The sequence below is a fragment of the Cataglyphis hispanica genome, chromosome 17 (assembly GCF_021464435.1).
Source record: "Cataglyphis hispanica isolate Lineage 1 chromosome 17, ULB_Chis1_1.0, whole genome shotgun sequence".
In the NCBI taxonomy this organism is placed as follows: domain Eukaryota; kingdom Metazoa; phylum Arthropoda; class Insecta; order Hymenoptera; family Formicidae; genus Cataglyphis; species Cataglyphis hispanica.
The window spans coordinates 28,817-52,168 of record NC_065970.1 but is presented as its reverse complement, the minus strand read 5'-3'; the positions used below and the strand labels follow the sequence as shown (position 1 = coordinate 52,168).

General features: G+C 31.2%; 3 protein-coding genes across 5 annotated transcripts; 1 reads left to right on the top strand and 2 right to left on the bottom strand.

Moving 5' to 3' along the window:
* Positions 1-1,488: 1,488 nt before the first annotated feature.
* Positions 1,489-13,058, bottom strand: LOC126855781 (band 7 protein AGAP004871). 2 transcript variants are annotated; one of them, XM_050603721.1, is made up of 10 exons: positions 12,927-13,058; positions 11,908-12,031; positions 6,537-6,646; positions 5,743-5,815; positions 5,351-5,433; positions 4,183-4,386; positions 3,468-3,523; positions 3,053-3,131; positions 2,873-2,974; positions 1,489-2,716 (listed from the first exon to the last, which is right to left on the bottom strand). In XM_050603721.1, the coding sequence occupies exons 2-10, from the start codon at positions 11,987-11,989 to the stop codon at positions 2,618-2,620; spliced, it is 888 nt and encodes a 295-aa protein (XP_050459678.1). In that variant the 5' UTR covers positions 11,990-12,031; positions 12,927-13,058; the 3' UTR covers positions 1,489-2,617. The 2 variants fall into 2 exon arrangements, with proteins under 2 accessions (XP_050459678.1, XP_050459679.1); XM_050603722.1 differs by lacking the exons at positions 11,908-12,031; positions 12,927-13,058 and adding an exon at positions 9,133-9,157.
* A 977-nt stretch (positions 13,059-14,035) lies between these two features.
* On the bottom strand, positions 14,036-19,566 carry LOC126855775 (glutamate dehydrogenase, mitochondrial). Its single transcript, XM_050603705.1, has 8 exons — positions 18,906-19,566; positions 17,087-17,287; positions 16,439-16,672; positions 15,963-16,120; positions 15,701-15,856; positions 15,154-15,364; positions 14,888-15,042; positions 14,036-14,821 (listed from the first exon to the last, which is right to left on the bottom strand). Exons 1-8 carry the CDS (start codon positions 19,345-19,347, stop codon positions 14,705-14,707), a joined length of 1,674 nt encoding a protein of 557 aa, XP_050459662.1. The 5' UTR covers positions 19,348-19,566; the 3' UTR covers positions 14,036-14,704.
* Positions 19,567-20,504: 938 nt separating this feature from the next.
* On the top strand, positions 20,505-23,110 carry LOC126855774 (uncharacterized). Of its 2 annotated transcripts, none has more exons than XM_050603702.1 (2): positions 20,505-20,605; positions 20,881-23,110. In XM_050603702.1, exons 1-2 carry the CDS (start codon positions 20,576-20,578, stop codon positions 22,579-22,581), a joined length of 1,731 nt encoding a protein of 576 aa, XP_050459659.1. In that variant the 5' UTR covers positions 20,505-20,575; the 3' UTR covers positions 22,582-23,110. The 2 variants fall into 2 exon arrangements, with proteins under 2 accessions (XP_050459659.1, XP_050459660.1); XM_050603703.1 differs by lacking the exon at positions 20,505-20,605 and adding an exon at positions 20,626-20,764.
* Positions 23,111-23,352: the final 242 nt, after the last annotated feature.

Here is a 23,352-nt window from a genome sequence, read left to right as displayed (position 1 = left end):
CAATAAAAAACGATACAATAATGATAACCGCTATAAAAATTGTGTTAATGTTCCGTTATCGAAACTTATTGGTCTAATGTAGAGAATAATAGCGGTAAAATATTATGAATATAATATTATAATATTCACAAAACTTTCACAAACTTCGAATTATTAACAGCTTGGTAGACTCATCAAAAGAACTTAAGCCAACGCTTAAAATGGCTTAAATTATAGATGTATACAAGCATTTATACATTAAATAAAAGCAGAGAGTTTTTTCCATCTTTTCCTGATAAAATATATAAACTAGTAATATTTAAATATGATTATAGAATGAAAATACGCACGTATTATCCGCGCGTGTGCGCGCATATTATAGGTGATTACATAAATCCAGATGTGTATGTGTGTGTATGCTATGGAGGAGGGAAGTGAGTAACATAGATGATTACATAAATCCAGAAGATAGATCGGATGACATCATTTTATATAGGTGTACTTACATACATGGTTATTCGCAAAAATAATTAGTTGTCTTAAAAATTTACATTAACATTATTTTTGATAAAAAAAAAAAGAGGGAAAGAAGAGAAAAGAGAGAGAGAGAGAGAGAGAGAGAGAGAGAGAGAGAGAGAGAGAGAGAGCAAAGAGCACGGTATATAAAATTTTTATAATTTGTATATTATTGAGGATATAAGATGTAAATATTATATATTCCTAAAACGATGAATTTTTTCAATTAATTCTTCGAATAATTTTTCAAAATTTTTTAAATATTTATGCTCTTTCAATTTCATGAAATGCAATTGTAAGCTTTTTAGCAGAAATAATGTTAAATTCGCTAATTATATCACTTAACTGTGCATCGGTATTTATTACTCAAGTGTTATCCATTATTATTTTACATATTGGTCAAAATATAGTGTGATCTATTCTAATCAGACAGAGATGTTTCTCGCATTTATATTAAAATGCGGAAGAATAAAAAGCGATCACAATCTTCTTCTTTAAAAGTATCAGTCAAGATAAGTATAAACTGATTTTATCATATAGTCTAACGGCGATCACAGTTACAATAAATTTTCGTTATAAGTCTTTTGAAACATCACGACAATTTTCACATTGTTTCATTCAATATAAATCAATACATTGAATAATTCTGCCTTTAAGCAATTATCATGTTAAAATGTGAAAAGTTGATCTCTCTTACATCGACTATATAAGCATGGAAAATATTTACAACATAAAATAAATAAATAAATAAAATCACAAGTTTAAATAATTGCGGGCTAGTAAGACATAAGCGCAATGGTAGTTTTATAGAAAGATAGAATAATAGAAAATGAATAAAATATTTTTGATTTTATAAAACAGATAGCCAGCAAAATATGTGAAAATGTTAGTACAATGACGTACACGTATCTTTGATTCGATAATGCGATATTATTGCATTATGAGTGTTTTTTTTTGTTGCTTATTCACTTTCAATTATTGTTTCGATTAATATTTCATCTCTCTCAATAATACTGTTTATTCTCTCCGAGATCATATAATCCGATTTTTTGGTCTTTTTTCCAAACAAGAGAGACATCATATATCCAAATATATATTAGTAAATATATAATCGTGTAAACAATAATGTATGTATATGTAGAAATATCTAGTGAGAGTTGCCAATGTTGGATCAAATAATCATCACAGGCCTCTAAAGTACAGGTATTCCTTAAGTTATCGAAGAATACGTTAAATACAGTAATTCCTTAAGTTATCGAAGAATATGTTGAATTATATCTCTTGATTTAAACTTGACGAAATATGATTTAATGCCCTAGGTGAAATAGGCAAAGTTTAAAGAATTGTTGATTGTGTTAATCAATTCTGATAATATAATTCAATATTGTCATGTGCATATGTGTGTCTTTTATAAAATTAGCAAGATAAAAATAACTGCTTCTTAACATTTATCGATTAATTATTGTGCGAAATAAATTTTGTTTATAGTAATCGACCGATCAATTAATTATATCGCAAAATTAATCGCAGTTGTACAAGTATAATTTGATGTTAGTGGCAGTGCGAGATTTGTGAACGGATTGTTAATCTGTGTATATTTTTTCCATTTGACTGTTAACTACAAATATACATATATTTAACGCAAGTGGAATTATTGCCGTGTCAAAATTGGGAAACATACGTAAAATCGAAAAAATACGCAAATATCGATGACGTTCAATTACGTTTTATATCCGTGCTATGAACAAACGTTTATATACGTTTTACAAAAATGTGTAAAGTAACTTTGTAAGATTTTCCAAAAATATGTTTTTTTACAGTCTATACTGTATAGAATTCTTCGAATTGATCTTGTGCGATAAAATTATACACAATACAAGTTACAAGTACTAACTGCGCAATAATCACTCTTTACGATTACATTCTGTTAAATTTGAAATTGTCAAATTGGTCAAATAATGGCAACTCTCCATCGTTAAGATATATAATATGCAAGCTTATTAAATACATACATGGACAGATCGTCAAACAAAACTCCTTATTTCTTAGAGAGTTTAAAGAAAATCGCCCTTCCTTTTTTGTCTATTATTATATCTCGTAAACGCGACATTCTTTTGCGCAATTATTCCTTCGGTAAAGCTTTCATGAAATAAGTCAGCATATCAATCGGTAGCGGAAACACAATGGTAGAATTCTTCTCCGCCGATATCGTGTTCAGTGTCTAAAATTCAGAGAAAAGTGCAAAGAACTCGTAAGAGATATATACGCACAAGGACAGTGATGGCAATGGTAGATTATTTTGACAGCAATCTGTCTAATCGAGAATAATAAATTAATCACAATATTTGAAATTAATGATAATAATATAGTAGTTTACCTGCAAATAACGGAGCTGCAAAGCAGCAGGAGAATCGCCAATAACCTCCGATGCCTCTCTTAAAGCCCTGCTAGCCTTTTGTTCACCTTCCGCAGCAATCACCTAAGCAAATAATTATAATATGGTTGTAAATTCGACGTTGCAAACAAAATAATAAAAGTTTTTATTGACATGGCTTACTTTAGCTCGTGCTTCACGTGCAGCTTCGGCTTCTGCCGCCATGGCTCGCTGTAGTTGAACAGGTAGACGTACGTCTTTGCTATGTAAATAATATAAAAATTGCTTTACACACCAACACACACACACATATGCATATATATATATATATATATATATATATATACATATATAAACTCTCTCAATGTTATTATTATTGTAAAAGTTTTTATAAAACTTTTGTGTGTGTGTGTGTGTGTGTGCGTGCGTGCGTGCGTGCGTGCGTGTGTGTGTGTGTGTGTGTGTGTGTGTGTGTGTGTGTGTGTGTGTGAGATAATTATCATTATATTATCATAAAATAATGAGCACTATATATAAAATATACAATTAATTATTATTGCCATTATATAATAAAAGTGACTTGTGTTACATTACTTACATTTCGACTCGTTCTACTTTTATTCCCCATGTATCAGTAGCTTCGTCTAGAGAAACCTAATATATTTGTAATAGTTATATTAAGATGTGATTAATATATATTATAAAACATTTCTTTTCTTAGAGTATTTCTTATAAACTGTATCAACATATATTGCTTAAAGAACTTGACCAATTTTAATATTGGTCAATACGATTTCAAGTCAGCTATTAACAGAGATCTGAGTCTCACATCTCGAATTGAAGAGTATCAATGAATGATAAAAAATATTTATAGGCACAGTGATCAAAAAATATTTATTGTTTAATTTAAAAACGTTTTATATTAAATATCTTTATTTAAGGAATAAATATAAAATTTAATTGTATGCATGTGATAATTATGTTTTAATACGTTAATTCTTTTAAATACACTGCTTTTTATAATTTGAATATATTTATATTTTATAAATCAATGCTATATTATTCCATCGTTGCGTGTCACGTATTGGTAAACGTTAAGTTTTTTTATTTTATTTCAATTTGGATAATTTTGATCAAGAATTGCAAAATGAATGTAAGTATTATATTGAAATAATTTCTAGCAAGGTTTTAAATATCCAAAACTATGTCATATTATAATTTTGACATTATTCTCAAAAATTTGATACCTCAATAATATGATCATACGCAAACGGTGCAAAAAAATAGTTGGCGTCAAATTCTTTTTGACATACCTGCATATTTCCAGAGATTGTTTCACGTTCGCTCAATATTTCATGAAGTGGTCGCGTCCCCATAGTATTCCTCAGGGTTGTTTGGGCCAGTAATCTCGTGCTATGATGTGCGTTTTCCACATTCGCAATCGAAATTGTCGCGTTATTAACGCGATAGTAAACCACTGCGTCGACGGATACTGTAACGCTGTCTTTTGTCAATACCTAATACAAATAAGTATGAATAGATAGATAAATTGTAGATAAAAATAAATAAATTAATATTTTAGCATAATTTTAAGTTTAAATGATCAATGACTCAAACAATAATCACTTAACAATGATATGTTCAAAGATGTTGAAGAACTAATAAGTAGCCTGATAATAATAGTAATATTTGATGATAAGATTTTTACATGTGCTTATTATTAAGGATGTTTTACAATAGTAACAAAAAACTGTTGAAATTAAAAAAAAAACATATTTTGTATATTTATACTATTTGAAAAATCAAATAAATAAATTTAGATTATAAAAAAAATTAAAGTATTACAAAATATTATATAGTTTTTGACGTCTTCGTAAAAGAAAATAGTTGTAGTTAATATTTTTTCTAATTTGACAAAATTTTTCGTGAATATTTTCTGAAATCAACTGCAAGAAACAAAGAAAAATGGGTAATTTATAAAAAGAAAAAAAAAAAAAGATAATATTTTTCTACAATTCTTAGCAAATAATTTTTACGAGTAATTTAAACGAGTAAATGGATCTAAATTAAGTTTTACACAAATATTTATTAGTGTTCTTATATGTGTGAAAATTTTTATTTTGTTGGCATTGTTTTTAGTTTTCCAATTCTTATTTTTCTAATTTATTGAATAATTCATAAGACGCGTAAGGTGAAATATATGTTGCGTTCTTATATTGTTATTAGTCTGATCGAAAAATTATTATCTAGCATAAATAATGCAGAAAGGAAATTTTTGAAAAGTATAATTTTTCAGATATAACCATTTCTTAGATGAGAAAGAGGGAGAGGGCAAAAAGAGAGAGAGAGAGAGAGAAAGAGAGAAGCGGGGGAGGGGGGAAGAGCATTAGAAGTGTATTCATTTTTACAGTATTACTTTTAATATATATATATATATATATATATATATATATATATTTTTTTTAATGAATGAGATTTTACCTCTTGCGGAGGTACATCATATGTTCGCGTTCGTAGATCAACGCGCGCGTAATTGTCCACGCATGGCAGAATAAAAAAGATTCCTAGAGAGAGAAGTATATAATTAGAGCTATATAATTAAGGTTTCCTTTAATAATTGACAGAATTTAAGAGTTGCGCAATATAATAAGGAGAAAAGAGAACATTGTATAGTATTCCTAACTAAATTATTCAATTGTATTATGAATTTTACAATCAAACATTGTGCGTTAAAAAATTATACAATTTTAAAAGTTTTTTTATACATATAACCGCGCAGTTACAAATATTGTGTAGTAATGAATTAAATAGATTGTGTCCGTCTTTTGTGAAACTAAATGAATTAATACAATTAAATGATTTTAATATCTTACCAGGGCCTTTGGCACCGCCCGATAAAAGACGTCCCAATCGAAATATGACAGCTCTCTCGTATTCCTGCACGACCTGCAAACATTTTTTCCGGGGGATATTAAAATGAGGATTTTATTAATTATATATAACATAATCTAATACATATAATATATGTGGTAGTTCTATTTAATGTGAGGAATCTAAAGCACCGGGCAATGTGAGTAGACATTGCTTTGCGCGGAAAGTGAATTTGCAACTTTCCGCGCAAAGCAAGGTCTATCCTCTATAGTCTGATGCTTTAGATACAAAACTAGGTCTACAATTATATCGTTTCACATGGGTTTGCGACTTTCCGCACAAAGGTTGAATCCAAACTTAGGTGTCTAGTTTCTAGGTTTCACATTTACAATTTTCTGCGCAAAACGAAGTTCAATTCAAACTATGTATTGATAAATGCTGTCTCATATAATCTTTTTCATTTCCCGAAGTTGAGAATCCGCGCAATTTATTTCTTACATTAAATAAAATTTATGTGTAAAATTACAGGTTAATCGCGAGCACAGACCATTCAAAAGTATAAATTAATGGTTGATTTTATCGCAATTTTAATAGTAAAATTAATAGTAAAGGCTATAGATATAAGAATAATTAATAGTATAGCCTGTTAATGAAAGTGTATGCGTGTAAGCTGTACACATGCATAGATGCACGTTACTCAATAACTTGCGATCTGTTAATAAGATTGCAGCAAAAATAATTATGTGCATGTATTTTGGACAAACAGTGTGATAATCTTTTTTGAACAACATCTTACCTTAAAACAAACAAAGAGAGAAAACGGCATCGTCAAAATTACGATAATCCATGACAATATAACGAGAATATTCCCGCACGCTGTTGCGTCTCCCTGTGTACTGTCCTCCGCTGCAATATAATAATAACGTGACTCGTTAATGTTTAAGAAGGTTAATTAATATGTGAATCGAATAAATGATTGAAAGATTTAAACTTATTTCTTTTAAACACCATATGTTACAAAAATTAATTTTTACAAATTTTTATAATATAAGAGAAAATTAAGTGTAGAGATTTAGAAGATTAGAAAAAAAAAAGAGTTTCGCAAATTCTAAAGTCTCAAACTAAAAGCAATGACTTTACTGACCTAATTTTCAGTTATAGCAGTTTGTCGATAGTTGAACAAGAATTGAAGTATCGAACGGCGAATAATATCAAACAATAATATGTTACAAAAAGTTGTCATTAGATAGCAACGTCGACATAATTATATACAATGCTATTGACTGTCGTAGTTGTTTGTGTGACCGATGGCACTAATATCTCATTTTTGAAATATACACTATATATACGATAGTGTCACAATAAGAATAACATTCTTGTGATGACACAACTTGCACTATTCTAATTTCAGTAATCGCTACCTGAATTTGGCTCTTTGTTATATTACGCTCCTTATTGTTAATAATAAGAATCTGGCAGAGAACGACATATTATTGCAAAATAAGATATAATCAAAATAATCTGAATTAATATTTAATATCTAAAGTAATTAAACAATTTAGAATCATTATTAAGAAATTATACAATTAAATTTTAATTATTAAAATATTTATTTAGTTAAAATTTTTAAATATGCATCACAGAAAGTTCTATTCCGGGAAAAAATAAATAATATGCAACAAAAAAGATTTATAATGTCAACAATGATTTATTTTGTTAAAGTAATATTTTGTAATGTGTTTTTAGAAAATTAAAAAATGCAATTTTTGAAAAAATTATCACCAAGAAAAAATATTATGTAATTCATTCTCATATATTGTAGAATTCTTGGATGTAATAACAATCATATTCCGACGTTAACATCTATCATTACGCAGAATGTGAAATTACTTTGTGCAAATGAATATAAGTATATGTAACGATATTGTCATTATTTCTGTCGTTATAGAGACAAAAGAATTACATCATATAATATTCACATTTATTTAGTTATAAAACTTCAACTAAATTAGCTTGGTGTGTGTGTGTGTGTGTGTGTAAATACACGCACAACATTTGTTTATTCAATATTAATCGCGTAAGACATAAGAAAATCGTATATGATATTATCATGAGATAAACATTATATCACAATATTGCTTAGCATTAATTTTTGGACATAAATTTGAATCATATATTGTACTAAATTTATATGTGCGTGCACATACAAAAAAGTATATGCATTTATTGTAGAGTTATTATAGAGTATATTAGAAATGTAGAGATGCATGAACAGCAGTTTTCTTCTTACTTGATTTATTTTCTTTTTGCTTTAGTAAATAAAATCTAGAATATATGCGTGTAATTATATGAAATTATATAGGACGCGTTAATACGACAACATGTTGTAAACAACATGTTGTAAGAACAGAGACTTTAGATACAATGCAAGCTATTTGCGAATGTTTATAAAAGTTTAAAAAGATACGTATACATATATTTTTTCTAATTAAAAAAATAATATTGGTGATTGTCTTTTATCACAATTGAATATATGCATTTGTGCGCACATGCGTGCCTCTGTGTGCGTGCGTGCGTGCGTGTGTGTGTGTGTGTGTGTGTGTGTGTGTGTGTGTGTGTTTGTGCGTGATAAACGCGTACAATCGCCATTGATTTCACCAATGCTTTCGACTGCTTTATGCGCCGATCAATATACATACGTCATGCAAACCTACATACAACCTACATTTGAAAAAATGATAACTCTACAGAGACGAGGTTTTATCGAACTTTTCAATTATGATTTAGTCACAATATTATGTTTTAGATTAATATTTAACAAAATTTGTAAAAAAATTTAAATTGATCTTTATTTCCTGGATTAAACAAAAAATATTTATATTAAGAAATAAAATCGATCGATATAATCTCCGTGAACTCACATTTCTATGTCATAGGTACACGAAAATAAGATATATACGTTTAACTCTTTAAAACAAAGATGCAATCTAATTTTCATTTTTTAACTTTTCAAAGAAATTATATATAAGTAATAAAACAATTTAGAAATTATATATATGTAATAATATAATTTAGAATAATAACACTTTTATGAAAAAAGTAGCATTTGTATGTATACAACATTTTTTTACAGATACATGAGCAGAATTATAAAGAATAGATGAGCAGAAATAAATACATATTTTAAGTATTTTCATAGTTCAGATATTCCTAAATTTATATGTGCCTCTAATAAAAATTATAAGAATGAGATACAAAATCATTCTGACTCTAAAAACACATTGGAGAAAATTAAAAGCAATCGGCAGGTAAGATAAGAGCGCCTCCGTTAAATCGATAGCTTTTTTCGTTTTACCAATTTTCATATGTAATTACTTAATGTAATTACTTACCATCCGTCATCTCGGAATAATCCCAGATTTTAATCCCGATTCTTGTTCTGCCCACCCTTATTGGGCGGGACCACCAAGATGTGATATCTCTCTCTCTCTCTCTCTCTCTCTCTCTCTCTCTCTCTCTCTTTCTCTTTTTTCACGAAGATAATTGTTGTTCAAGAATCAAAATAGAGTAAAATGAATGGATTAGGTTCGGAATACGTTATTCGTCTTTCACACGATTCATCGCGACTAAATGTTGCCGTTCATCGAGTTACTACCTCTCTCTCATTCTTTCCACCTCTCTCTTTCTTTCTCTCTCCCTCTCAGCCCAGTAACCTCCCTTTCGTTCATCCCTGCTGTTGTCCTCGCCGAAGCAGCATGCGCGAGATGCGCGTTCGTAACGCTCTTAATTGTTGGCTGTCACCCTTCTTTCAGCCTCCGTCATTATTTTGTCCCTTGTTCTCTATCTCCTTATCTACTCTCCCATATAACTTTTCTTTCGTCGGTTAATCACCGTTCTCTCCTTTTCTTTCCATACTATTTGCTCTCCTCTCATCCTATTTATTTGCAAGAATAAGACGACATATTTAAGCATCATCATGATAATAATCAATCCACATTTCTTCTACCACAGGAAGAGAGTAAATTCGATTTTCTCCTTAATTTTTTTATTTATACGTATACAAATTGTTGTAAAAGTATGCATAATGTAGCGTTTCCCCATACTTATTTACTTATTTACAGATATAAATAGTATTTTATTTCAATAGTTTGAGTGACAAATTTAACGTTGCAAAAAAAAATAAATTCTTTTGTAATATATTTCTAAATTTTTAAATAATTTATTATCTATAACAAATACAGCAATTTTAGCATACACGGCTACATATTATGATATGAAACTACTATGCATGTTACTTTCTTGTTAAAATGGATATTTACGTCGCTTTCGCGATGCTTATCACCATCCGATCAATTGCGAAAGTAGAAACAACAAGGCTTTATCAGACAATTATCAGAAATTATCCGACGGTAGTGGCACCGTACATTGTTTTAGAAAAAATGAAGTAAATGTGCGACGTTGTTCATTATTGTTAGAGTCGAGACTAATCGAACTAGTCTCTAGATAATTTTGGCCTCTATTGGATATTTCATTCGACGATGCGCGTTTATAGCGAGTCTATAGAAAGCGTATAAGGTGAATGCTAATGCGCTTCAAGTTCACGTGTATTTGCACATGTACAGGATGTATGCACATGCCCAGACACCTATCGAGTCATTTTCTTCGCTTTATTCAAGCTTTTTACTTTTTCTAAGCGAAAACATTGGGAAAACATCATTACATGTAAATTTTCATCAATTCACAAATATATCAAGTGTCTATATAAATAATGTTTAAACCGTACGTGGATATATTCAAATAAAGGCCGTTGTTAAAACTAATTGGAAAATATAATTTTATTAGTATTATATATCTTATTTGATTTCCAAAGCTTAATTTATTAGTAAATTTATTTTCGATAATTGATTGCAAATAAACATTTTCGGTATTTTTGTAGACAAAAGATTCATTTCAAATAAAAAATTAAGAAAAGATTTCTAGTAAAAAAAATATTGATAGAGAGAGAGAGAGAGAGAGAGAGAGAGAGAGAGAGAGAGAGAGAGAGAGAGAGAGAGAGAACGAGCAGTTTTTGGACATCCTATATACATTAGGCATATGTATATATAACCGGATAACGATCGCGCAAGTCACAAAGAAAGACTAACCCGTCAAAATCGACTGTATATGCACGATTCTTTCTACTTGGAGCCTCGCATAAGTCGCTCGTAACCGATTGTTTCACTTACTATGTTTGATCGAAGCTGCGCGTAAATTTTACTTCCGATAAGATATGAGGCGACTTACTAACGTAAATCAGATGATGTGTGAGAAATTATGATGTAAAAATTCTCGTTCTGAAACTAAAACGTTAGAAAAAGCAGAAAGATATAAATAATAAATTATAGTACGCGCTTTATCTTATGAATCACAATAATGCATTAATAAGCAATAATCTATTTTTTGATAGCACAAAAGTTCCACGCAAAAATGGAAAAACTACTATTTTTATGGGCAGGTTAGAACTGTCGGGACTGCAAAATGCGCGATACCGCATTTATTCGTCCAGCATCAAAGTAGCAATAGCAAACAAAGATTTATCCGTCAAATACCGGCAGTTCGTTAAAGTTAGTAATATCGTGATTCACATCAGTTCAGCTGCATTCGACCTTCTTTACACACATTCGTGAAATAATTTATTTCTCGAACTTGAGGTTGACAACAACGATACATGTATAGAATTTCGTTTATAACTTCTGTATATATATATATATATATATATATATATATATATATATATTTTATACGTTTGAAATAATCGTTATCATTAATACTTATATTTGTAAAAAAAAGGCACGATGTTTACGGGAACGTTTATCAATCATTTTTTTCAAAATAACATTTCAAGATGATAAAATAAAATAAATGAAAGAAATACAAGAAAGATGGCAATAAGATATGAAGTAAATTGAACAAAGTGAGCATGATTTGTTGTTGCTGTTGCAAACAAAATAAAAATAAGATATGAAAAAAAGCTATATTACATGTACATTATTCATTTTTTTTTCTCTTCTCTAATCAATGATTAGAATAATATGAGATAGAATTGAAAAATTTCTCTATCATATCCTTCAGCAAATATCCTTGTTATGTTTAAAAATTTTACTTAATCGTCATCGTGGAGAACTCACATCCAATGATTCGCCTTTGGATGTCATCAGGTCGAGTGTTAACCTGCATCGTTGATCCGTTGCCGTTGCTCATGGTCGCCATAGGTATATCGGTGGGAGTAACACGCGATTCGAACCTCGCCACCTAAATAAACAATCGAAACTCCGTAAATGACAATGTATTTGTGAATACACATATTACACATGAGCGAAATGTTCGCTAATCAAAAACTTAGGCATTTTTGTTTTATATATCTCTCATTTTCTCCTAATCTTTTTTTTACACATTACACATGTGTATATCTAATATAAGACAATTTAAACTTATCATGTAGACACATGTATATAATGTTTAGAAAGATTTTAAACAAGTTCTCTCTGTCTTTTTCTTCTTCGACATTTTTATTCCCATGGCACAAAAATCTTGTAATAAAATATTCTGTAAGATTTTTGTACTATATGAAATTTCGCAATTTTATTACATTGTAATATTTTTATTGTAAAACATAAAACTTTAACGTAGACAAAATGTTATTGTAATATTGTCATTCCACCATGAAATTCTTGATATTTATACATCTGCAGCACTGCAAAATTTGCATCGTTTGCATCGCAAAAAATTTTGGACTGCAAAACTCTCATCTCTGTTTATGTCAATTGTTCGATATAACGATGCATGCACCACTGCATAAACAAGACAACATTTGAACAGAGAGGATCATGGCACATCAATGATTGCATACGATTGCATTCATTTCTACCGCAAACACAGTATACGATTTAAGCATATATTCTCGAGTTAGTCATATTCATCAGTTAATCGGACTTGATGTTCTTTATTTTTGGGTCACTTTGACTTGTCGGCAATGATCACACAAATACAAATTTCCTACAGATCCACTTTCATTCCGAAATCTGCATCCGCAGTCAAAACAATTGGATCTTTAAATCACCGAATAACGGTCGGGCAACAAGTTGACAAAAAATTCGATTCGCTAGTAGATAGGCTCGATTTGGGGCGCGGATTTTATTTTTGTCACCTTGTTTCGCTGCCGACGACGCGTAACACGCTGACAAAAGCAGAGTAGACAGAACGGGGGATGGGAGTGAAGTCGTCGTCGCGGCGTCACGACGCTTTATAGACAGGCCGGGCGCCGCCCTGGCCCTGACGAATATAGTGGTGCTAGTGCACGCGCGAGACCGCGACTTGGATCGCCCCACGGCCCGCGAGCAGTATAACTTCACAGTCACACATATATGTATATGGGCGCGCTACACCCACTGCTCGAAGTTATTTTCACACAAGTTATTTACGCATGATATCTCGCATTCCTTCGTGCCTTTTGTGCCTTATTCTCCTTATGCATATCACTGTAAAATTTGCCCGCTATACATAGATTGGAACAAGATTTAAATCCGATTGCGCACAATCCCTCTTTTCACTTTTTACGAATATTTAATCTTTGAATGTATTAGTTTGAAATAAAAATTTAAAAATTGGAATGTTTAGACGAACGCGCTTATTTCTTTCCCTATACATTTATAATGTATATATGTGAAAATATACGTATGCATGTATGTATGTGCTTTTCGAAATTGAAATTTATTACATCAATTGCGCTTTTATATTGTAATGCTAAAAAAAAAATTGTACTACAAGATAATATACGTATAAATTTTGTGCACGATTTATCATCGTGAATAATATATCTACGTGAGAAGAGAAACACTTGCAAAGGGCACAAAGGGGAAAACTCGCCTTTCTTCTTATATCTGGTATTAAATTCAAGTCAAGGATACATGTGAAAAAGGTCAATAACCAATAAAATTTTAATCAATAAAACTGTATTTATTATTATAACCTATAAATTTATTTTTGCGATTTCAATATTTTTTATCGCGCGACAATTATTGCGTATTGTTGCGATGGCACTTATTAAAATGCACTCGATATATCAGATATACATCACAAACTACATTTTACGGCATCTGTGTGAATGAACACTCAATTTCAAGATCGAGTATTTTTACTAGCAAAATTTTGCATATATATATATATATATATATATATATATATATATGCAAAATTTATATATTATATATATATATATATATTATATATATTTATATATTATATATATATATATATATATATATATAATTTTATCGCTCTGTCGTATATCTAGTTAGATATACGTGTCTCGTCTCGCTTTCTAAGCTTCGATGAAAACCAATTCTTTGTCGTAAGTGATAAAATTATAATTATTTCCTTCTTATCGCTCATACAATAATATTGTTAAAAGCTTGAACACATGACTTTCTCATATTTTAAGTTGTATGCATAAAAAGTGAAATATAAAAATGCACTGGTTTTGTCTATGATTTATCTTGTAGAAAAGATAAAACAATATCGATTTCTTTTCGAATGCTATTTCATAGTGTTACTTGGCGATTTTTTAATATCCGGTTTACACAAATCTCTCTCTCTCTCTCTCTCTCTCTCTCTCTCTATATATATATATATATATATATATATATATATATATATATATATATATACACGTATATGTGTGTGTGTGTGTGTGTAACAGAAGCAAATTATTAGTGCAAAACATGATAAATGACAATGTTATATAAGATACGCTTCCATTGAGAGTTTTGAGAGACTTTGTTATTCGCAACTTAATGGCATAACCATCAACCTTTATCTAAGAGTATTCATTGGACGATATATCGAGTCACTTTTTACGAACAATTGATAAAAATTGATTTTATCGTTATTATATATTCACTGTATGCAATTTTGTGACTAAAATATTTAGAAAGCGATACCGGCCTCTGAGTAAGTAGTAAATATCTTTTCAATCGAGTTGGCATATGCGGCTGTCCTCAAATCGAGTCCAAGATTGTATTTCATGGCAGTCTTCATAATGGCCTATATAAAAGAGAATGTTGGTATTTTATTCTTTATGCAAAATGTAATTTATGTGTAATTAATTACCCTAGCGGATCTTTCCATTGTATAGTCCAGACCAGAATGGACAATATCTTTTTCGGAAGCACCGGATATACGCTTCTGGAAAGCTTCGGATGGTGTGACGGGAATACGGCCGCCAACACGACCAAACCTACGTTCCAGAGACTCCTGTACCGATTCTATGGACAAAAATAAATTTGTAAATTACATTTTCAGAGATACTGTTTATATTTCGAATTTACTCAAATTCATTTGTCAGAAATTTGACAGAATTAATTATTTAATTGTACCTAAGAGATGATAATTGGATTCTCTCTCGTATTTAAAGGTCAACCGACCGTACGATACGTGATTCAAGTTCTTCAACCATTCAAAGAATGAGACTGTAACACCACCGGCATTAAGATACAGGTCCGGAATTACAAGAATATTCCTATCGAGTAGAATCTTATCTGCGGCAGGAGTGGTTGGTCCGTTGGCAGCTTCCGCAATTATCTTTGCCTACAAAAGTGAGATTCTGCTTAATTATCGCCTCAGTGCTTTGAAACTTGACCATTTTTAAATTGTATTTCTGTCCAATTCATCAAATCTAATGGAAAATATAGTACTTGCACATAGCTATTTTTCATTAGCAAATTAAAAAAAAAAAACCTATTCTAAAGAAAATAATTTGAAAAAACAAGACAGTCAATTTCAATGTATTGTAATTTGATTTACTAAATTTTAATTCAATGTTAATATATATATTCACCAATGCAATTTTTTTCAGATATATTTATAATAATCAAAAGTTTTACGAAAAGATACATCGAAACATATTTCGTTAAAGCACTTTACCTGGATACGTCCGGCATTTTCACTGGTAATTACTTTCTCTATGGCAGCAGGTACAAATATGTCGCACGGCTCGAACATGAGATTTTCGCCTTCATATGGCTTGGCTCCAGGAAAGCCAATGATGGTACCATTTTCTATGCGATACTCTTCTAGTTCCTGAAACGCAATCATCAACATAAACAAATATAATTTCATTATTTAATTCGTGATAAAAATTCAGATATAATCACAATAATCAAATAAGTGCCTTTTTATTATTTACCTTTGGATCGATACCTTCTGGATTACAAATGGATCCATCGTGTTCAATCACGCCTATGCAAGCCGCACCTGCACGATGTAAGTAACGCATCGTATGCAAACCTACATTACCAAAACCTTGGAGAATAAATGTCTTGCCTCCCCAGCCAGGTGTAGTACCTACGGATTTTTACATATTTCTTTGTTTAAATATAGCATTCTTTAATAAAACTGTTAGATATTCAAATGCTGTAAGATAATATTACACAGATTATAGCAGAAAAATAATTTTTTTATTGTAATTGAAAACTTCCGATGTTAAAAATTATCTTTTTTTCTTAAAATATAATTAATAATCTAAAAATTATAATTTACATAATTTCTATTAATCTATTTAATCACTTAAAATTTGTAGCAATCGTATCCGAGCGACAATATTGCACATGTAATATGTTATAAATTAAAAATAACTAATGAGCAATTTGCACGCGAACGTACCGATCATGCTCATATAATTAGCCTCATTGATAAAATTCTCTAATCCATGAAATAATCCACGACCTGTCGCGGAAGGGCGGCCGTGAATGCCACCCTGGTTAATGGGTTTGCCAGTGACGCAAGCGTGAGCGTTGATATCAAGGTGACCGATAGTTTTTGCATAAGTATCTACTATCCAGGACATTTCTCGTTCGCCGGTTCCCATGTCGGGGGCGGGTACATCAACACCAGGTCCTTAAAGAAGATGATAATGTTTTTGTTGTTTTTTCCTGTTACAAGATCCTATTTTTATCTTGTGCAAATAAAAATTGTAGTAAATAAAATTATTAAAAAATTTGCGTTGTTACATGCTAATAAATGCGATAATCAATCGAGCTGCGCGACAGATTTTTGCAATGTGTTTAGATTGTAACGTAACAGCGGTGAATTTTGTGCGGAGCGATAATCATTATGAGGGTCACAGTAGAATCCATAACAGATTGTCTACTCGCGACGGCATCTAAAATTATCGCACTAATGTCACGCCTTCGCTCACATTGCTTCATCACACGTTTACGATGATGTAATCGATCGGAGATAAACCTTTGTTATCTATACTGAGAAAAGAACTTTCTCTATTGTTTGTTTTTTTCAGTGATGCGAGCTTACCGATGAATCCCTTCTTTGCTAATTCCAACGTAAATCTCCTGGTAATTTTCTCCAACTCGTGTTCCGAATAATTTTTAGGGTTGATCTTAATGCCGGCTTTAGCGCCGCCAAAAGGCACATCGACGCACGCACATTTGAATGTCATTAGAGCCGACAGAGCCTTAACTTCATCCCGTGAAACGCCCATCGAGTAGCGGATACCTATAACAATGAATTTGTTTATCCGTGAAAATTTTTTATTTCATCTCACAACAAATTCGCAATGAATAATTTCATCTCATTTTGAGTGATAGACGCGAAACATGATATAGTAGTTATACCATTGTGTAAAAGTAAGTACAAATGAGCGTACAAATGTAGCGTTTATGGCGTACTTGGTATACGTCTTTCAAAATTTTATTTAAAAGCTATTCATAAATTTATTATACATATTTATTATATCTAGATTGCGCTTTTTGTACCGATAGATCCGCAATGGGCGGAGACACACGAGAGAGAGTAATTAAGAAGCGCGAGATGTGTGCGCGACGTTGCGACAGGCGCTTTTATCGTAATCATCAGCAGCGTAATGTGAGAGCCGTGGGCTATCTTTCTCTTTTTTTTTTCCAATTATTCTTCGTATATGTATAGACGAAGCTACAACATACGCAAATTTTTTTCGCAAGTAGTCGGTTAGATATGTATATACATACATATTTATCGCAAGCTATATTTTCAAAATATTGTGTAAAGTAGTAGAGTGTAAAAGTAAGAATAAATATGGCTATAGCACTCTATATGTGTGTTTGTGTGTGTGTAATTGCAAACACATATAATTCTATAGTTAAAAATGCAAAATATGTATATTTTAAGTTACTATCGGAGATCGTTTCTATGACGCAATAATCGTAGACCGAGACGCGCGTAAATTTGCAAAAAATTTTTATCGCAAACACATCTGAGCTTCGTTGGATCTCAAGGCTGAAATTATTAGTGGAACGTTAATGCAACGAAGCCATAAAATTATCGTAAGTGTTACACGTTTATCGTGCATCAACGCCAATAAATCACTTTAGACAATAACTATATATGTATAAATGTCAATGACAATATTTTTGTTATTCGAAAATAGAGAATAAGACTAAAAATAAGTAATAAAGGTAAACAATAGGAAAAATAAGTCGATGATTGTCATCAATAAAAAACTCTCTCTATAAATCTTGAGTATATTACATTTTATATGAACCATAGCTTTTCGAGACGAAACGCATAAATGTTCATATGAAATATTTTTCATATTTCATAAAATATTATCCTTTCGTATAGAAAAGTACAATCTTACACATCGGTCGAAGGCAATTTATGCGAAATTAAAGATTCAGATCAAGCAAAAGAAATAAGCACAAACATGTTAATTTTGAAGCATTTTTTTTTAAATAATTTTTTTTTTATAAATATTTCCATCTGTATATGTGTAACGCATTTTTTAAATAAAATTATTATTTAAATAAAGCTTCTTATTCTTTTATATATTTGTATATTGTGTGTGTGTGTGTGTGTGTGTGTGTATATATATATATATATATATCTATATATATATATATCTATATATATATATATATATATCTAGGTATTTATATTTTAGGTGTAGAAATTTACTCGAGAAGAAATATGTCGAGAGAGATGGAGAAATACGAGTGTCGAGCGAGTCGTGCGAGTCGCGCGAGTTTCGCCAAATATTTGATGGAATATTTGAAACAGAGAAAAAAGCGCGATGCGTGATACAAGATTCGAAAATTGATAAGGAACTCGTCATGTGCGTGTCTCTCGTCTCTCATACCTCCTTTGCAGGGTACTCGATGAGTCGAATGCTGGGCACGATAGCCGGTGATCATCTCGTAGTCACCGGAATCGCGTCTGAGCGGAAACGTAGTTTCGAGGATATGGTCGCAGGGCTCCATGAGCATCAAGATACCCTTGACCTTCTTCTTGCGTTCCTCGATGGGTATGCGTGATCGTTTGTTGAGGTCCTCGACCAGTTTATCTTCGATAATCTGGCAGGCGCGATGAAAAAAATATTCTACCATCTCAAAGAAGTTTGGGTTCTGTGCTTCAGGCACGTCCTTGAGATGATCCGGAATTTGGTGATCGGCATATCCACGACGGGCTGCCGTTTGAACGGCAGCCAGCGCGGCGCGCGACAGCATGTTCTGTACGACATCATTGCCCGATGCTTGCTTCAGGACGATTGATGATCGCATAAGACTCCGTACGTGAAACATCTCTGCTTCGCGTGATTATTTATCACGATGATAATTAACGGATCTGACCTGATTTGACGCGACGCAAATGCGAAATCCAATTGTGATGCTCCTTTTCTCGCTGATTACGATTACGACTTACGACCAGTCCACCCGTCGACCTGCGACCTGGATTAGACCTGCGTCGAGTGTCGACCAACTGCGCGTGACGGTAACGCGAGAACGCGAGACGCGCGAGACGTGATGTGACTCGTGACGTGACACGTGACTGCTCGCGGCTGTTTTAACCATAGACTATTGACTATGTTTACACGTCATCCTTAGGCTTGTATTCATAGGATGCATTCAGTTTCACGCATCAAGCGCATAGATCTGATCTCAATAGCCTGAAAATCTACAGTTCACGTAATATATATTATAGTTTTCCAAACCAGATTTATGCGCTCTATGCATGAAACGGAACGCAACCATAATCTGTTCTTATATTTAAGACTGTCTTAAATACAATCTTATAAGATGCATAAACCAATCCCAGAGCTGTATTAGCATTTTAAGACATTATGGTTGATGGTTGCGGATTGACCAATCTCAATTCTTCAATGCATTCGCAAGTTATACGTGTGCGCAAATTCCATTTTTACGAGAAATCTACAAGTTGATTGTAGATATGATAAATTATGCCAATTTTTAGTTAATAGCCAATCAACTTGCAACTTTACTTTAAGAGCAAAATTTATACATACCTTTCTCTTGCGAATAAATTCAAGAATCGAGCTCCAGTAGTGCCAATGTTCCGATCAGGGATCATCGGCTGTACGCACATGCGTGCTTTTGCGCATGCGTGGCGGTGACATATAGCGACGTACATATATATGTGCAGGCTTTGTAGCGGAACGTTATGATCATAGAAATGTTAAATGATATAAATAAGTAAAATTTTTATTTGCTTAATTAATTACAATGTATATTTTTCTAAAATATATGTATATATTTTTTAATATATTGAGAAAAATTTTTTAAAATACTTTAAATATAGTCGAGTAATAGTGCCTCTTTTTATTTATAAGAGATTCTTTACTGATGTGCCGTATTCGCGCACATGCGCGTACAGCTGGTCCCTGATTGGAACACTGAGTAACGCTATAAATGGATCTAGTAATTTTTGGTAAATTGCAATTGTTTATCTTACACGCGGAATGTTTATTGTGCTAAAGGCGAGCTAGCAAAATTTTTTTTTTTTTCTTTAATTATGTTCGAAAGTGACGATTGGATTTTTGAAGTGAGCTTTTTATTTGCATGATTACATATTATAAATTATTTGATTAATTTATCCAATGTTCTTTTTTATGTATATTGTTATTTTATCAATACGTGGAAACACATTCGCGGTGGAGTATCTCGATGTTACTTGTATATACAATTGATATATAAAAAAAAAGTAATGCATACATTACACATGTGTATATTGATGTGTGTGTGTGTGTGTGTGCGCGTGTGTGTGTGTATGTTTATATATATATATATATATATATATATTCTGTATACAATTTCTAGGATATCTTTGACGAGGAAACAATACAATCTTATTCTCGATGTCAAAACGAAGAAGAAGAAAAAGCATCATCTGTGAAACGGCGTAAAATGGACAACTGCAAGGTTTTGTTTTCCCCGACAGATAATATTCTTAATTCAGATGTGAATGTTGCAACGGAGGACAGCAATTTGTCTCATAACAATAAAAGTAATGTATCACGAGGAGATCTATTACTAGAAATTTTCCGGGAAAATACTTCTCAAGAGATATTCAATCTTGGAAAAGAGATAATTAATCCATTAAATGATATACAAAAAGAAACGCAAGACTTGTCATTATATAAAACAAATATGCACTATAAAAAGTCTAAAGAAAAGAATCGTACTGAGTCTGTAAATACAGTTAAACTTGATAAAGAAGTAAAGTTGGTTAGAATATTTCCCGGGCCAGCTGGCTTAGTACCAGATGTTAAAAACAATAATATTCCTGTTATATCACATCTAAACAAAGTGAAAGAATTAGAAAATAAAACAGCAATTAAACGTATTGAGATTAAGTCACAGGATGAAAAGAAATTGTTTGGAGAAAAAGCTTGGAAATTTTTATTCAATGATGTGTCGGATGATTTTTTCGAGGAGTATAGAATTTCCATTATTAAGAAGAAGGCAAATGCTAACCATTGCACTAGTATGAAAGTGAGATTTTTAGCAGGCATATTAGATTATATAGATCATAGTCACGATGATCCATTTATTATATTAAAAGACTCAACAGGTAGTATAGAAGGCACCATTCATCGTGATATTCTATTAAAATATCCTGGTATATTAGAGCCAAATGTAGTTATTCTTTTACACGACGTAGGTTTGTTAAAAACTACAACATACGTTATAACAAATAAATATCATATTCTAGTATCCCAAATAAACTTACTGGCCATATATTCTGATAAAGGTCGTATTGTAAGTGCGTCTCATATGGAAAATATTTTATCAAATATTGAATTAAATAAGGATTATTCTATGTCAGTTTCAAAGCAATGCGTCTCCAGATTGCAAGGAATATATGAAAATTGTGATAAGATGTCGTCGCAAACTAATTTTTCCATTAATAATAAATCAATCAAGAATTTCGAACCTACATCGGTAAACGATTCGATATTACATGAATCGGATACTGAAAATTGCAAAGATAAAATATTCGAAAATTCTAACTATTCGATAAGTATGAATACTTTAGGTACGAATAATATTTTCTTAACTAGTGATTGCGAATTTATAACTTTAAAAGAGCAAAATTGCCTCGATTCTGAGAGTATTTCGCACAATAACAAAATCCCGCAATGCGAATTACAAGCGCGAAATGTGAACCATTTGGAAAATGTGAGAAAAGAATCGATAATAAATTCTCAAAATAAGATAAGAGAGGAACATTTATCGCAAAGTTTGCAGAAATGCGTCGCGGACGTAAAAATATTTAATGCACATTACTCGCGTGAAAGTTGTCTTTCATCTTACATTGATATAATGCATGAAGCGCATAAAAAGGCAAATTTTAAACCTAATATAAAACCTATACTGCCGGGAATAAAGCGTAATTCGGATAATTCGAGAATTTTGGTAAGTTATTTTACTGATGCTAACGAGTACGATTCAGACGACGAGATCTTATCACAGTTGGACGTAGATAATGTCTGTAGTGATTCTAAGAAAAAGTGCTGAAGGGAAATGTATTTTTATGTAAAAATAAATATTACACTCTGTTACATCAATATTACAATCGAGATTAGATTGATCTGATAGATGCGTGCGATTAGATTTAGATGAATGCAACATTAATGTAACTATTATAAAAAATAAATTTACGCGCGATGCGTTACTATATGTTATGTATATTATATGCAAAATGCAAAATAATTGATTTGATTTTCTTGTTAAATATATGTATTGTATACTGTAATGTAAATGTACGATAGATTTTTTTCTATTTCTAAATTAGAGAGTTATTGTAAAGATATTTGTAAAATGATATTTATAATCTTATCTTTCAGTTTGTAGAACATTATTTCATCTGTCGTGTTGTATAATTAACGTATGATTTATTCGGTTACGAGCGATAGTAAAAGGGGAGACGTTTCAATACCATGTAATATAATTTTACAAATTTAAAATACATAATACAAAGTAAAAATAATACAAGACACACACAACATTGAGACATACTGTAATGTAAATGTACGATAAACATTTATATTTTTAAGTGTTGAAGTTATTGCAGATAAAACATATTTGCAAAATCATATTTATAATTTTATCTTTCTCATTTGACTGTCATAAAATATTATGATATTAGTTGTATGTGTCACAAAACTACGAAATGTGCTGATTTGATTAGTTAAAGGCGTAGTAAAAAAGAACGTCAATTATGCATAATATTTAATTTTACAAATATTTTATGTACAAGAGATATACGATACTTTACATATCATAATG

Excerpts from the sequence above, each read along its gene's own strand:
- LOC126855775 (XM_050603705.1), bottom strand. The coding sequence starts at position 19,347 with ATGTTTCACGTACGGAGTCTTATGCGATCATCAATCGTCCTGAAGCAA. Across the intron at positions 15,857-15,962 it reads CAGAAGGTATCGATCCAAAG|GAACTAGAAGAGTATCGCAT; the intron begins GTAAATAATAAA and ends ATTGCGTTTCAG. Across the intron at positions 15,365-15,700 it reads AAAATGCCGGACGTATCCAG|GCAAAGATAATTGCGGAAGC; the intron begins GTAAAGTGCTTT and ends TCACTTTTGTAG.
- LOC126855781 (XM_050603721.1), bottom strand. The coding sequence starts at position 11,989 with ATGGCGACCATGAGCAACGGCAACGGATCAACGATGCAGGTTAACACT. Across the intron at positions 5,816-6,536 it reads CTCTCTTTGTTTGTTTTAAG|GTCGTGCAGGAATACGAGAG; the intron begins GTAAGATGTTGT and ends AAATGTTTGCAG. Across the intron at positions 4,387-5,350 it reads ATGATGTACCTCCGCAAGAG|GTATTGACAAAAGACAGCGT; the intron begins GTAAAATCTCAT and ends TATTTGTATTAG.
- LOC126855774 (XM_050603702.1), top strand. The coding sequence starts at position 20,576 with ATGTTCGAAAGTGACGATTGGATTTTTGAA. Across the intron at positions 20,606-20,880 it reads GTGACGATTGGATTTTTGAA|GATATCTTTGACGAGGAAAC; the intron begins GTGAGCTTTTTA and ends TACAATTTCTAG.